Raw genomic sequence first — 15,647 nt, forward strand, 5'->3', positions numbered from 1 at the left:
GAAAAAATTGTATTTAATTTTCCCCATTTCCCCCTATGTTTTAATAGTTTGTGTTGCCTATACGCAATGTTTAATTCTAGTCTATAAAAGTAACAAACATAAGATTTAAATGCAGATAAACTTAAGGAATACTTACGATTTTTAAAAATAAACATTTTACCCAGGAGTACAATAACATTGGAGAGAACCGGGCATCGATCAGTCAGGTTACCAAAAATTATATTGATTGCGTTGATTTGTAAATGAGTACCAGTGATGTTGAAGAACCAGTCGTCCACCTGACTCCAAAAATATGCAGATATTCGACAATACCAAAATAGGTGGACCACTGATTCTTCTTCCTCTTTACATAGACTGCAAATTGGTGAGTCTATTAACCCCCATAAAAATAATGTTTTATTACAAGTTAAAAATTTGAACAGCAGTTTGTATTGAAACATACGAGTGTTTGAGTCAATAGAAAGTTTATACGGCAAACTATACACTTTGTGCCAAGGTAAAGGGGTATCGAAATATTCCTCCCACGAAAATTTAATTTTGTCAGACGAGTCCCATAAACTGGCTTCGTTCATAAAAAATGAATACAGATCTTTATTAATATTTCCCTCACGTAGCCAGCTTATGTTTCTACAAACTGGAAGACAAACACCCAGGTTTGGAGATGTCTGTTTTAACATGGTTTTCCAACAAGAAGGAATTGCAGAAATAAGTTGATTGTACTTAAATTCGGAACAGGCTTCCCCAAATTTTTGAGTCAGATCATCAAATGATAAAAACCTATTTTGTAAGTCTAGAATGTCATTTACAAACACTACTCCTCTACTAAACATTACCTGTGAAAAGAAAGGTTTTCCATCGATTGTAATATTTGAATTTAAACACAGAAGTTGTTGTTTTATTTCTACTGCTCCCTCTGGCGGCCGGAGCTGGAACTTTAACCAAGCCTGTATTACATGCATGAAAAAAGAACTAAGAGGTGACTTTTTCCCCATTAAAGAGTTAAAATCCACATACTTTAGTTGGGAAAAAGGAAATACATTCGTACGAAAAATAGAACTAGATAAAAATATTGATTTAGAGCAAAACCATTTTTTATTTAGATACAATTTTGGCAACCAAGAACCTTTTAGTGTCAAATCCACAGCCCGTAAGTTCCTAAGTTTTAGCCCCCCCTGTTCATAAGTAGCATACAATGTTTTCCTTTTCACCCGCTCCGGTCCCTCCCCCATAGAAATTTAAATATCTTTTTTCATATAGGTCAAAAAACGTAGAGGGGGGAGACGGGAGAGAAGTTAGTAAATAGATAAATTGTGGGACAATTAATGTATTGATTAAAACGATTTTACCCATGAGAGTTAAAGACTTAGATTTCCACGGCATTAATATCTTGTCTATTCTTGCCAATTTCTTGTCAAAGTTATAATCTACTATATTAGATAAAAGTTCTGGGATGTGAATTCCTAAAATATTAACAGGGCCATCCGTCCATTGTATTTGTAAGGGGCAAGGTAAGTAAAAGTTTGTTCTTTTTAGAGTACCAATTCTTAATATTTTACATTTATCAAAATGTGGGCATAGTCCTGATAATAAGGAAAAATTTTCTAGATCCGTAACTAAAGCGTATAAAGAGCCGAGTTCGGGAGCAAGTGGAAAATTCGAGTCGTCGGCATATTGCGAAATTTTAGATTCAATTCCAAAAGTATTTAAACCCTTTATTTCGATATTGCTACGAATTTTAACAGCGAGTATTTCTACCCCTAAAATAAAAAGATATGGAGAAAGGGGGCATCCTTGTCGGACCCCACGGGACAGGGAAAAGGACTTAGAAATATAACCACAGTTAATAATTTTACTAGAGATATCTTTGTAAAGAATTTTTACCCAGCTAATAAAGGAATCCCCAAAGCCAAAATACCTCAGTGTTTTAAAGATAAAGTCCAGTTTAACGGTGTCAAAGGCCTTCTCAAAGTCAGCAATGAAAATTAAACCGGGCAAATCATTTTTGTCATAATATTTTATTATCTCTAATAATCTGCGTATGTTGTCACAAATACTACGCCCCTGCAGGAAACCTGTTTGATCATGTGATATTAACTTTGGAATAATATTTTTCATGCGAAGAGCGAGACAATTGGACAAAACACGCGTATCACAGTTAAGTAAGGTAATGGGACGCCAATTTTTGAGATACGAAGGGTCTTTTTCCTGTCCCGTGGGGTCTTGCTTAAGTATTAATGTAATAAGACCTACTTTTTGTGTATCAGATAGCTGGTGTACATCAAACGATGTACACCACTGTAATTTCTTTGTTGTTACATGAAGCTTAGAATATTTATTAGCTTTTTTTAACATTTACATGTAATATATTTCTTGTGACCCTGTCCAGATCCTCCTGGCCCACCAGAGAACCTGACCGTGACCGACGTGACCAAGCATTCTGTCGGCATCACCTGGGAGCCTCCCAAACACGACGGTGGGTCAAAGGTCACCCACTATGTCGTGGAGATGAAGGCACCAGGCAGCAGCAGCTTCGAGAAGGTCGAATCCAAGGTCAGAAATTGGGAAAAATTTGAAAGTGTTCTGCGAGACATTTTTCTTTCTTTCCAGAGATTGGGATAGTATGGGTGGTATCTATTTTAAAAGGCAATGGTCTGTTACTGATGAAAATTGCAAATAACAGATGATTATCTGTGAAGTTCAACTGAACTGAATTTTATTCATATACCATTGATATATCTAAAACTTGGTCATCATAGAATAATTATGGGCAAAATGTGTCATGCATAATTGTGGTAACATTGACAATTTTTAGGTTTAATGATTGCATGATATTACAGAATAGTCCTTGAGGTTCATCGAGTAATATTCATAATGTTTAGATCAAAGAATCTAATTGCCATGTCCCCCTCCCCACTTTCAAGGTCACCTAACTATTCTACAACTTCCTGAAGAGTTCCCCCAAGGTGATTTAACATTTGTAATATTTAGATCAGAGTATCTAATTGTCATGCCCCCCTCCCCACTCTCAAGGTCACCCAACTGTTCTACAACTTCCTGGAGCTGTCGGAGGGCGAGGCGTACACGTTCCGTGCCTGCGCCGTGAACGCCGTCGGCGCTGGGCCGTACGCACAGACTCCACCCGTGGAGACCAGGGAGAAACTCAGTAAGTCTCGAACTATTGTTACTGTTGCTACTGTTACTGCTGTTGTAACAGTGGAGACCAATTACAAACTTAGTAGGACTCTCACTTCAACATTTACTTACTTAGTGGCACACTGGGCAACAACAGGCTCTTTCCACTCTGGATGGTTTTATTTCAGGGTTTCTGCATCCTTCAGGTGGTCTGCATGTTAGATTTGGATGTCCATGCTTTCTTTTCCCTTTGGCTGACAGTTACAGTTGCTGTAACTACTAAAACAAGTGTCAAGTGCCTGTCGAGCTCAAGTATAGCCTTAGTTCTTAGATGCTACTGCTATGGATCATTGAAATATAGATTGCAGTTCCAAAGAACAGGGATGGAAGGCCACTTCAGCACCAAGGACATGGATATCACCCACGTGCTAGGGACAGTTTTCTATTGACAAGAATGATAAGTCATTTTCACTCCTTCCCAGAACCTTTATTCAGGTGACACATGAAAATGGGATCCTTTCTTTTCTTTTCCCCAGTTCCCCCTGGCGTCAGACTTCAGGAGGAGATGACAGTCCGTGCAGGAGAGACCATCAACATCGCGGCCGGCATCACCGGCAAGCCCGTCCCCGCCATCAGCTGGGAGCGCGGCGGGAAGCCTCTCATGGCCGTGGACCGCGTCAGCCTGGTGAACGACGCGTCCTCCTCCAACCTGGACATCAGGAAGTGCATGAGGAAGATCGACCAGGGAGTGTATCAGGTTACCGCCAAGAACAAGGTCGGCACGGCCAGCAAACAGATCAAGGTCACCATCCTGGGTGAGTAATGTCTTTGAAAATAACTACACTTGTTCACAAAACTTTTTTCACAGCAATCCGTGTTTTTGTTTTTGGGAAACACCAAAGTTTGGTTTTTAACATGCATCCAATATCCATCACCAAACCAATACATTGATCTCTGGTTTTAAAGTTACCCAGTCAAGATGCCATGATATTTGTGTTGAGTTGTCCCATACTTTGCATGGGCTGTCACATGCCAATATGTAGTACTACTTGAATTATTGCATAGCTGAATCCAGTGATAGAACTCCTGGTAAAGAATGTGATAGATGTGTATGTTACATTAGTGAATTGTGCATATCACATTGATTTCTGTCTTGAAGTACCCACATATACAAAATGTAAATCCCCCATTATGTATATTACACATGTATGACATTCAAACATTTGGCAACACTTTTAGTTTAGAAACATGCATAAGAAATCTTACAATTTGTTGATCTCAAGATGTAGTGTGAATCCCTAAGACCGTTAACACAAAATCTCTAACCATATTTTCCTATAACTCCCAGATGTTCCTGGCGAGCCTAACGACGTAAAGATCAGCCGTGTGTTCGCGAACGAGATGACGGTGACGTGGAGCAAGCCGTACCAAGATGGCGGCAGCCCCATCACCAACTACGTGGTGGACCGGCGCGACGTGCACATGGTCACCTGGACTCAGGTGTCCGCTAGCATCGACCCTAAGAAAATGTAAGTTCAGTTCATCCTCTTACCTCTATGGGTGCCTCTCCAGGCATTACCTTTTGTGTATGAGTAAGAATAAACAGAGCAGTGGTTTGTTAGGCTAGACCATGTGAAGGTTAAACATGATGTACATGGTCACCTGGACTCAGGTGTCTGCTAGCATCGACCCCAAGAAAATGTAAGTTCAGTTCATCCTCTTACCTCTATGGGTGCCTTTCCAGGCATTACCTTTTGTGTATGAGTAAGAATAAACAGAGCAGTGGTTTGTTAGGCTAGACCATGTGAAGGTTATACAATGATGTACTTGGTCACCTGGACACAGGTGTCCGCTAGCATCGACCCCAAGAAAATGTAAGGCTTTACCTTACTTGCTCACTCACTCACTCACTTTCTATCTGGTTTAGCATCTGTTGTTCCCTGTCTTCCAAGGGTTAGATGTGCTTGCACAGCAGTACTGAGGCTTGATGGTAGCCCACCACTTGCCCCTATCCTCACTCCAATTTTTATTCACATTTAGCAAAAGAGGATTGGACAAAGAGCAAGCATGCTTGCAAAAGCCCTCTATAAAACTATAAAAACAATGCCTTTGTAATGACCACAAAAAGGGCAATAAAATAGGAAATACAAAATGGAGGAAAAAGTAGCAAAAACAAGATGAGTAATGGTGTGTAAATCAGTTACAAAAATCCTCCACAAACATGTGAATGAAAGTTTTTTGTCTTGATTAGTACATTGTTTTGACTTGTATCTTTTTACATATTATGATGTGAAGAAACTATTCTATTTATTTTGTTTTCATGACCAAATGCCAGAAAAATAAGCCAATGGATATGTGTTTCCCCCCTGTAGGGTGATTGTAGCCCACAAGCTGCTGGAAGGTGTGGAGTATGTGTTCCGTGTCAGGGCAGAGAACAACATCGGAGTCGGCCCACCAGCCGAGTCCAAACCTACCCTGGCCAGGAGCCCATATGGTAGGATTTACCTCAAATGTGTTAACGGCTTCATTTAAGTTGTCCCGAGTATGCAAATAAGTAAGATAAAGCATCAGTTTGAAGCATACAAATGTATGTGGGACACAATTTACCTGGCTGTATATTGTATCTTAATGATTGTATATCACTGCATTACATGTATTGTACATCCTAAAGTCTCAGATATGTTAGAAAGCCCACATGTTTGAACTGAAGATCTTATCTCTTGACTCTCTTGCCTTGTTTTGTTTGGGAAGATTTAGATATGCAGTTTGCAACATGTCTTTACGTCTTTCTAATGCAAAAGTGTCCAGAGGAATCTGAACATTCTAGTCCACTGCTGTGGTTGTAAGTGCAAGACTGCAACTACAAAGTAACAGCTTTCTCTGCACAGAAAATGTCTCTGTACTTCACTCTAGAATTATTATAGTATCAGTACAATACAAGATTAACAGTTGAAGTAATGGTTGTTGTTCCCTGTTCCCCCCAGGCCCACCTGGACCACCAGAAGCACCAGAAATCACGGCATCCGGTCGGAACTGGCTGAACATCGTCTGGCAGAAGCCAAAGGACGACGGCGGCGCGCCCGTTACCGGCTACTGGCTGGAGCGTAAGGAGCCCACCGGAGCTCGGTGGATGCAGATCAACAGGTCAGGAACTTTGTTTGTTCTTTGTTCTTCACGAAATACTCATGGCAGCCTGTTGGCCACTTTTCATTGAGATCATGAGAGAAGTACATTGTATACCTTCCACCATCAGGAATTCTACATGTACATGTAGCTAGTACTTTGCAGTTGCTATAAACCAGTGATTAGCCAGGAGTGTTGAAGTCACAACCTAGGGTTTTTTGGTGTATCTTATTACTTGGATGTCTAACTTTCACAGACAAACCCAGGGTAATGTTTATGTTTGTAGATTTTAGAAAAAAAAAGGATAAAAACGTATACAGGTAATATGATTGAAGTCCTAACAAGTCCAAATAGTGTGCGGCACAGTTTTGTGCACCTAGACTTATACATGGACCTTGTGTTAACATTGCTGTAACTATTTCTCACCACAGACTTGCCATTGAAGACATGCACCACAAGGTGACAGGACTGGTGGAGGGGAACACAGTACGAGTTCCGTGTGGCAGCTGAGAACAGGGCTGGGGATTGGTCCGCCAAGCTTCCCCAGTGTGCCCAGGGCACCTGCTACACCAATCAGTGAGTTCCTTACATATGATACCTGATGATGATTTCATTGTGATAGTCCTATTTTGTTTCCATAAGTCAAGTTGAAACCTACAAGTTTTAAAAGACTTAGTATAAATTTCTGTGCAAATTTTAACATGTATGGGTGATTATGTAACTTTTAATGTGTAACGAATCTTAAATTGTAAAGTCAACAAAATTCACACATAATGTCTGTGAGTTTGAGCTTGAAAATAAATTTTCAAAGTTTAAAACAATTTTATTATTATCTAACTAACTCATGGAACTATTTTCTCTCCTTCTCCAGGACTGCCAGGCCCGCCCACGCCCAAGGTTGTGGATGTGACGCGGCGCTCCGTATCCCTCCGCTGGCTGCCCCCAGAGGACGATGGCGGATCCCGCATCATCGGTTACGTGGTGGAGCGCAGACAGTTTGACTCTGATATCTGGGACGTCTGCCACGAGACTGAGAGGTGTGTAGGCCCTACAAATGTCATATCTAACAAATGATGGTCTGTAGTAGCGCTTGAAGACTATGGAAATCTAAATGCTGCCTTCCCTTCATACTTTTTGAATGATACAACTAACTTGGATTCTGGAACTAAAGACTTGCAATTTTGCTTAAATGATTGCTAACCCAAAATGCAAGAAAGGCATTCAAACAAATTCAACATTTTTTACATCAAGGATGATTGTGATGTCAATATTGTGTGCCAATACCTAAATTTGATAAATATTGATGGTCCTATCCATACCATGAACACAGAAAATATTGCACTCAAATCATTAAGTTTTTGTAAACACACAAAATATTATAAAGTTCCATGTTCTAATGTTCCGTATTCTAAATGTTCAATTTTTTAAAGTTCTGTGTTCTGATAATGTTCTGTGTTCCATGTTCTAACGTTCCATGTTCTAAAGTTACGTGTTTCTTTTTCCACCCAGGATTGTTGGACAGGAGCTGACGATGGGTGACCTGACGGAGAACACCAAGTACGTGTTCCGTGTCAGTGCCGTGAACCTGGCCGGCCAGGGAGAGAGCGCAGAGACCCCGGGCATCACTCAGGTCAGTCTGAAACTTCATCAGCGTTTGTAGAAGACTGAACTTATAAAAAATTGAAAACCTTCTGTCACCCTGGATGATAGTAGGGGGAGGGTTATCAACTGCCAATGATATACATTCATGTCTGTTTTCTTGACTTATCCTTAAGTTATCATCAATTGTCTTAACATGCAAACAAGGCAGCAAAGTTTTTTTTTATTCAACATAAAAGAAACAGTGGCACAGCACTCAAGTAACAATACTTATATTAGCTGCGCCAACAGGCAACAAAGTTGAAAATTGAATGTAGTTCCAAAGACAATGATTCAGAAGCAACTATCAAATTCAATAGCTCATGATCACTAGAGTACATGTAGGTACAGCAAATGTAGAAAATACACTATAGGTCTGACTTAGTGTGTTTTTTGTTCTTTGCTCCAGGTGAGAGACCCGACAGAGATGCCCGACTACGAGCTGGACGCCTCTGTGAAGGAGCTGATGGTTGTGAAGGTCGGGACGCCTCTGCGCATCCCCGTCTTCATCAAGGGCAAACCCAGGCCCAGCATGGAGTGGAGCTTCAACGGACAGGTACAAAACTTAACCTTCAGTCTGCTGAGGTAGCTGTTTAGCAGCAGATTTGTATTGGTTAAGGGATTAGGAAGAAGGAAGATTAGGCAGCAGGAAGAAGGTTAATAATCATAACCACAGTTTCAGCACTAGGGACATGGCCATTAACCTTTAGCCTGCTAAGGTAGCTGTTTGGCAGCATGTTTGTGCTGGTTATGGGGTTAGGCAGCAGGGAGACAGTTGATAACAGCCACGGTTTCAGCACTAAGGACAAATAAAATAGCTATTATGGTGATTTTCTTGGTGTCAGTAAAGTCAAAGTTGTTGACCAATAATGTACCAAGAGTAACTGTTACAGAAAATGTGCACATACATTATGCAATGGCTTGGACAATCTTTGTAGTCTTTCCTAGGTTCCGGTATGAAGTTTTTATCATGTTTTGTCCATATCCCGGTTGCTTGTTAGGATAAGTTTTTGGTCTTTTCTACGTTCTGGTAAGAAGTTTTAACCATGTTTTTTGTACCAAAACCTAGAAAAGACTACAAAAATTCTCCCAACAAGCAGCTGGAAGACAGAAAATGGATAGTTAAAACTACTTGCATCTTTAGTTTTCCTAGATTTTAGTAAGAAGTGTGAAGTTTTAACCCTGTTTTTTCCAATCCCAGCCGCTTGTTAACGAGCGTATGAAGACAGAGAACACAGAGATCTCCCACACGCTGGTGATCTCACCCTGCGAGAAGAAAGACGCAGGACGCTACACACTACACCTGCAGAACCCGCTGGGCGACGTCAGCGTCAACATCAGGGTCAAGGTCGTCGGTAAGTCACTTTCACTTGTTCTTCTTCAAGCCCTCAGCAGTATCAAATCTTGCCATTGATTTCTATTATAATTTTGCATTGTTTTGCACAGTCATCATTTAGACAAATATGTATCAATAACCAATGATTGAACAAAAAATGCTCCAAAAACAGTTTTATACTATTGTATATTGTTCTTATACTTAAAGTAGCTCTCTCTTAAAGTAGCAAATTGATGGATCAATGCAATAGAAAACGAAGGAAAATGTTGCATATACATGACGTGCAATAATCATTTCAGCAATCTTTGTCAAGTGGTACACAAGGTAAATGGTGTGGCAATTCAATGAAAGTCAAAGTTATACAATGTGCATGTTGTGTCTGGAATCATTTAAAAACGCATTCCCATTTCCCCCATGCAGGCCCTCCTAGCCCACTGAACAAAATCATTGTTCTAAACATGTTCCCGTTTCCCCCATGCAGGCCCTCCTAGCCCACTGAACAAAATCATTGTTCTAAACACGTTCCCATTCCCCCCCTGCAGGTCCTCCAGGCCCGCCGACCACACCGTTTAAGGTTGGCCGTGTTCTGGAGAACGCTGTGCCTCTGAGCTGGGGCATCCCTGACGACAACGGAGGCTCCGACATCTCCAACTACATCGTAGAGAAACGCATCGTCGGACAGAAGGGATGGTACAAGGTGGGATATTCTCCATCTTTCTTGGCAACTGAGTTCTTTAGAGTCTCCGTTGTAGGATTAAACTATTGAAATTTTAAACAGACCTGTTGACTTTCACAATTTTCAAACAAGTAAAAGCAATAGACATTTCCTGTGACAATATTTCTCAAACTGTACTTTTCTCTTTATTCACATCACTTGGCCAATCATTTCTTTCTTACTGTTAACTCCTTCAGAATCCATTATACATGTATGAGTTCCATAAACACTGCATCATATATGTACAATGTAGGTAGTGAATGTCTAACAGGGCAATGTAAGATAGTTCTTTACAGTAAGGCCCAGTTTTCCATGCATCTTTCTTGGTTCTCAACCCCCAGGATACTGAAAACAAGTTCCAACGAGTTTCATTAACACTAATTGCCTCATAAAATGGACCTACATTGTGCAACAAGACAACTTAAACCTTGACATATTTACCCTGCACCCCCAGGTGAGCTCCAACGTGGCCCGGACAAACATTGTTGTGTCCAGGCTGGAGAAGGATTACCAGTACCTGTTCCGTGTGGCTGCTGAGAACCAGTATGGCATCGGACCCTTCATTGAGACAGACGGACCTGTTACTGCCTCAGATCCCATCGGTAAGCAAACATAGCTCATGTCAAACTTTATATATGTTTAGACTTTAGAACAAGTAGTATAAATTGACTCATCCATAGTCTTGTATGTAATATATAACGGCATCGGACCCTTCATAGAAACTGACGGACCTGTTACTGCCTCAGATCCTATTGGTAAGCAAACATAGCTCATGTCAGAGCATAGGGTTTTGGTGCCCATGTCCATTTCTGTAGCCCTTGGGCGACACACAGTTGTGCAATGCACTACAGCAGGGGGCTGGTCCGCTGGTAATGCTGTGTGTTTGACCTTCCCACACTCTTTCTCATATGTGCTGAGTGCTAAGCAGAGAAATTTTACATCATATTTCAGACTGCAGGAGTCTGCCAAACTACAACCCAAACCCAACCAAACCTACAAAGTTTGGGTTGAAAACATCATTTTCTTTTGAAAATTTTAATGTCCTAATTATCTTCTAAAGTCACTGGATCAGTTCTTACTATATGCAGATTTGCGTGATTTAGTTTCAAGTGAAAATATGCTAATGACACAAAATGAGAACAAAATGAAAAAGAACCGTAGGTGTTTTCAATTTAGTATTCATCTGAATCTTTGTGAACCTTCTTGTTTACTGAGCTGGTATAACACACACTCCATGCAATGCACATGCATTGTCAAGTACTGACTTTATTCCTGTGTTTGTCCCCAGTTCCCCCAGACATGCCTGAGCACCTGGACATCACCCGAGTGACCAGGAAGACAGTGGAGCTGGTCTGGAAGAGACCCAAGTACGACGGCGGCTCCCCCATCACTGGCTACATCGTGGAGAGCCGAAACCTCAACGTAAATATCAACAAACAAAACCTGAACATTCATTGATAGTAGTATAATAATATACTTACTTGTTCACATCACACAAGCAGTCAAAGGAAGTATCAAGAAATAGGCAAAAATATAATGGTATCTGTACATTTCTTTAGATAGAGATAAGGCAGTATGTGTAGAGCAGAAAAGTGGAAGAAATTTCACCACATAGTGGCCATCTGGCTACCAATTTTCTACTGGTTATGGGTTAGGCAGCAGGAAGCCCTGTCCTTGGTGCTGAAACATCAAAAGGATGGCATTTGTTACTACAAGATTACACTAACCAAATCCTTCAGCTAGTTGAAGTGCAAACTGTAGACAAGTGAATGCAAAACATCTAATTGTAAACTTGCCCTGTCCTTGGTGCTGAAAGTTCTTGTAGTAATGTTTACTAGTGGAAGGTGTCTTGGAGCAGCATGAAACTTAGGATAGGAATAAGATTAAGTGTTGACATCTCTGTTTTGTGTTTTTTCAGGATGACATTGATGACTGGAACTTGTGCAACGACTACGTCCTGAAGGACCTTGGCTTCATCGTCACCAGTCTCATCGAGAACGACAAGTACGAGTTCAAGGTCGCCGCTCAGAACAAGGTCGGCACCGGCAAGTACAACAACACCCGGGCTGTCCAGGTCAAGGACGAGATCGGTAAGTTCTTCATCTACACACCTGAATCATCTTCATCCTTACTCTTGTACTTAAAAGTGATGAGGTGTTGGCATACTCTAGGAGTTCTGTATCCAAAACTTACTATTGTACAGAAGATGTATTGTTTGCATGGATCTGATCTGGTAGTGTATTGATATAGTTAGTCACTCTTGCCATGAGTCTGCCATTTCAGCCTCAAGACTGCTATGGACCTTGCCATTGATTTTGAAATGAACAATGGGCCAGTAGTAAATACAAGTTCAGCAGTGTTTCTTATTGTAAAAAGAATGCTTTGGAGAACAAGCACTAGCCATTAAGTTAGTGGAGCTAACTGGCTGGAAGGAACGGTTTCTATACTTGTTACACAACAGTAAGTTTGTCAGTGTCTTTAATTGTACAAAAGAACAAGAAGCCTTTGTGGAATCAGAAGAAACAATTTAAGAATCTATACTTTTATGTCTTTGTAAGATTGAACTATAAAATGTACAGTAACTGATGGTATATTGTGCATCAGAAGTTTTCTGACTGATTTTCTATACTTGTATTTTTAAGCTTCTGGAAGATAAATTTTAATAACATATTCTGATGCTGTAATGTGTTTCAGCAATTTTCTGATGGGCAATTCTTTCTGTTACACATTTCTGTTAGCTATAGGTATTTTCTTGTATGCATTTCTTGAATGCAACAGCAATTCTCTGACCAATTTTGTCCTGTTCAGAACAACCTGACTGTAACATTGACCTGCGTCTGGGAGACAACATCACGGTGAAGGAGGGAACAACCATCGACGTCGGCGCCCGCATCAAGGGCAAGCCTGACCTGCAGGTCACCTGGACCGCAGACGAGAACGCCTTCACTGAGGGAGGAAGGTGGGAAATGGGCTATCAGATCCTTTAATCAGATCTACGTACTGGGCGCTAACTATTGGGGGTTATGTAATACTAGAGGAAATTCTTGAAAAAGCTGGTACACTTGTAATGCTTACTATGAGATGGGCCACAGACAAGAACACTCCCCCTGACGGCGAAAGGTGGGAAATGGGCTATTAGATCTTTTAACTAGGCACAGATCTACATACTGGGTGCTAACTATTGGGGGTTATCTAAAAGTAGAGCAAATTCTGCAAAGCTGGTGCCCTCTTAATGCTTATTATGGGATACTTGACCCAATTTTGATTTTGTTTGAGTGCAATTATACCAACATTGCTACTTAATAGAGCAGTTGCTACTAAGTTTTTGCAAAAGCATAAGGAAAAGAATGATACACTTTCAAGTATTTCATAGTAGAACCTACAAAGCTTGATGCTGATAATGAGATGTTAGAAGCTATTTTTTGTTGTAGTTGCTGTTTTTCTAGTGTAATAATGAGATGGCTACGTGTATAGTATGTGTTCTGTTAGGTCAGCTTTAGAGATTCTTATGTTTATGCCAATGTTATGATTCATTGCTGTGTTAGTGCTTTGCTGTAACTCGCTTTAATGGCTGCTTTACGCTTCTAGTCCGCGCTCTTCCCGTGCTTCTACCCCCGCCATCGGCATGACTGCCAGGGTTCTGGAGGCTAGCGAGAGGTGAGGCAGTGGCTGTATACGAGCATTGCAGCTTGTAGTATTCTGTTTATTGATTAAACTATCTAGCATTTATTAGCCTATGTTGGACCCACAGAAAGATTCATTTTCAACTTTAAAGTTCAGTGTGTTTTCCTTAGCGTAATCATGTTGTCTGACCTAAATGTGACATGGAACAATCATAAAGTTCAATGTGTTTCTTTAAGGTCATCATGTCGTGTAACCGAAATTTTACACAGGGAGCAATCATAAAGTTCAATGTGTTTCCTTAAGGTCATCATGTTGTGCAACCAAAACTTTACACAGGGAGCAGTCTAAAAATTCAATGTGTTTCCCTAGGGTGATCATGACTGTTGACGCGCCAAAGGCACGTCTGGAAGTGATGAATGCCCGGCGCTCGGACCGTGGGAAGTACGTCATCACCGTGTCTAACAAGGCTGGCAAGAAGTCCATCTCCATCAACGTCAATGTGCTGGGTAAGGGGCTGATTCTTATGTCATAACACTGACATAAACAGTCTATAACATCATAGAATGAAGATGAAAAATCAGAAAAAAAGGAAAAATACGTCATCTTCATACCACTCACAAAAACAGTCTGTAACATCATGTAATGTCAGTTAGTACTTAGCAGTAAGGGACGGATTCTTATGTCACACCACTCACAAAAGCAGTAATATCGTGGGAGGGACGCTCAATACTTACATGAAACAAATAATTCTTCATCACTCAAGTTAGGGAGACAGACAAAAACAGGCATTTGGAAATGTCCAAGAATGGGCTGTTTTGTCATACACGTCGTCAAAAAAGTCCTGAACACTTACAAGAAAAAGGTAGCTCCTTGCTAGGTAAATATACACAACTGTTATACAGATGTTAAAAACTGTCTTTATTAAGCACATGGGACATACTTTGACTATTGAAGAGTGTACCCAAAGTTTGACTGTTACTTGTTCTAACCCCACAGCCAAGCCCGGCCCGCCCACCAAGCTGAACATAGATGAGATCACCAACAGTTACGCCATCCTGAACTGGGAGCCACCAGAGGACGATGGAGGAAGCCCCGTTCTCAACTACGTGGTCCACAAGAAGGACACAGCCAGGTAAGGATTTCTCTAAGAAGTTTTGGGCGGGGGAGAGTCCTTTCCCTGGCCAGCTTCACATAACAGTTGTTGTAAGTCCCCTGAAATCACTGATGATGGACCAGGAACAGCGGTGGAGCCGCATGGGCGTGCCGTCAGTGACATGTCAAAGGAGACAGCATAATGTGAGTTATGATATATCTTGTCATAAATAGAATTATGTACCTTGCATCGTATAGCTTACTACTACTATTATAGATTAAACCTGGCATGCACTTATTTATCACTTACTATAAGCAAACCAGAACATAATCAGTTGTCATTAACGTATTCTTCAAGTACGACAAAATGTGGCAGTGGATCAAAAGAAAACCATCTCAAGCTGTGGGATAGAAAACACTAGAAAGGTTCCATTTTGACTATGCACACTGTATCGTACGACTAAGGTGACTTAACAGGATTTTAACAAGGAAAACTTGTCCATATTCAACCTGTTAACTCAGCTTTCATTTTCTGAATTACTATATGTATAAGGAACTGAAATCAGTATCATCAGTATAGTATGTAGTAATATTAGACAAATGGAAATGATAAATATAAGTATGGTGATTTTATGGCCCTTTCAGGACCCAGGAGCCCCTCAGACCTTTATCCTTTCTGTGAAAGCTGGTGGATAAGTTCTTGCTGCTGGAGCAGGGTGCCGTCATGTATGATAGATACCGGAAGGAAAAATCCGTGATAAAAGGAGAGGTCCTCTCCTGTCCCACTGACATACCCGGGGCAACAAGATGTACCACACAACCAACTCGGATGCTCTCCCGCATGCCTGCTGGGTGTGTGAACAGCAGGGAAATAATTATATTTTTTAAAAGATTCATGCTACTAAAATGTGTTGTTACCAATATTGTGACTCGTGGGATTTAACGCGGATAGAAGAAAACACAGGGATAGTTCATTTTTGACAGAAC

At 40.8% G+C, this 15,647-nt stretch overlaps 1 protein-coding gene across 1 annotated transcript in view; it reads left to right on the forward strand.

Moving 5' to 3' along the window:
- The window catches only part of LOC109471813 (titin-like), a 309,005-nt gene that overhangs the window by 12,499 nt on the left and 280,859 nt on the right, over nt 1-15,647 (forward strand). The window contains 19 exon segments of the mRNA XM_019771168.1: nt 2,387-2,550; nt 3,031-3,163; nt 3,669-3,947; nt 4,481-4,661; nt 5,505-5,626; nt 6,117-6,276; nt 6,687-6,732; nt 6,734-6,775; nt 6,777-6,831; nt 7,127-7,292; nt 7,765-7,885; nt 8,303-8,449; nt 9,095-9,248; nt 9,772-9,926; nt 10,399-10,546; nt 11,233-11,366; nt 11,863-12,034; nt 12,753-12,903; nt 14,011-14,013. Coding sequence (XP_019626727.1) covers nt 2,387-2,550; nt 3,031-3,163; nt 3,669-3,947; nt 4,481-4,661; nt 5,505-5,626; nt 6,117-6,276; nt 6,687-6,732; nt 6,734-6,775; nt 6,777-6,831; nt 7,127-7,292; nt 7,765-7,885; nt 8,303-8,449; nt 9,095-9,248; nt 9,772-9,926; nt 10,399-10,546; nt 11,233-11,366; nt 11,863-12,034; nt 12,753-12,903; nt 14,011-14,013 — 2,533 coding nt within the window.

This window comes from Branchiostoma belcheri, unplaced genomic scaffold (genome assembly GCF_001625305.1).
Source record: "Branchiostoma belcheri isolate BF01 breed outbred unplaced genomic scaffold, Haploidv18h27 scaffold26, whole genome shotgun sequence".
In the NCBI taxonomy this organism is placed as follows: Eukaryota; Metazoa; Chordata; class Leptocardii; order Amphioxiformes; family Branchiostomatidae; genus Branchiostoma; species Branchiostoma belcheri.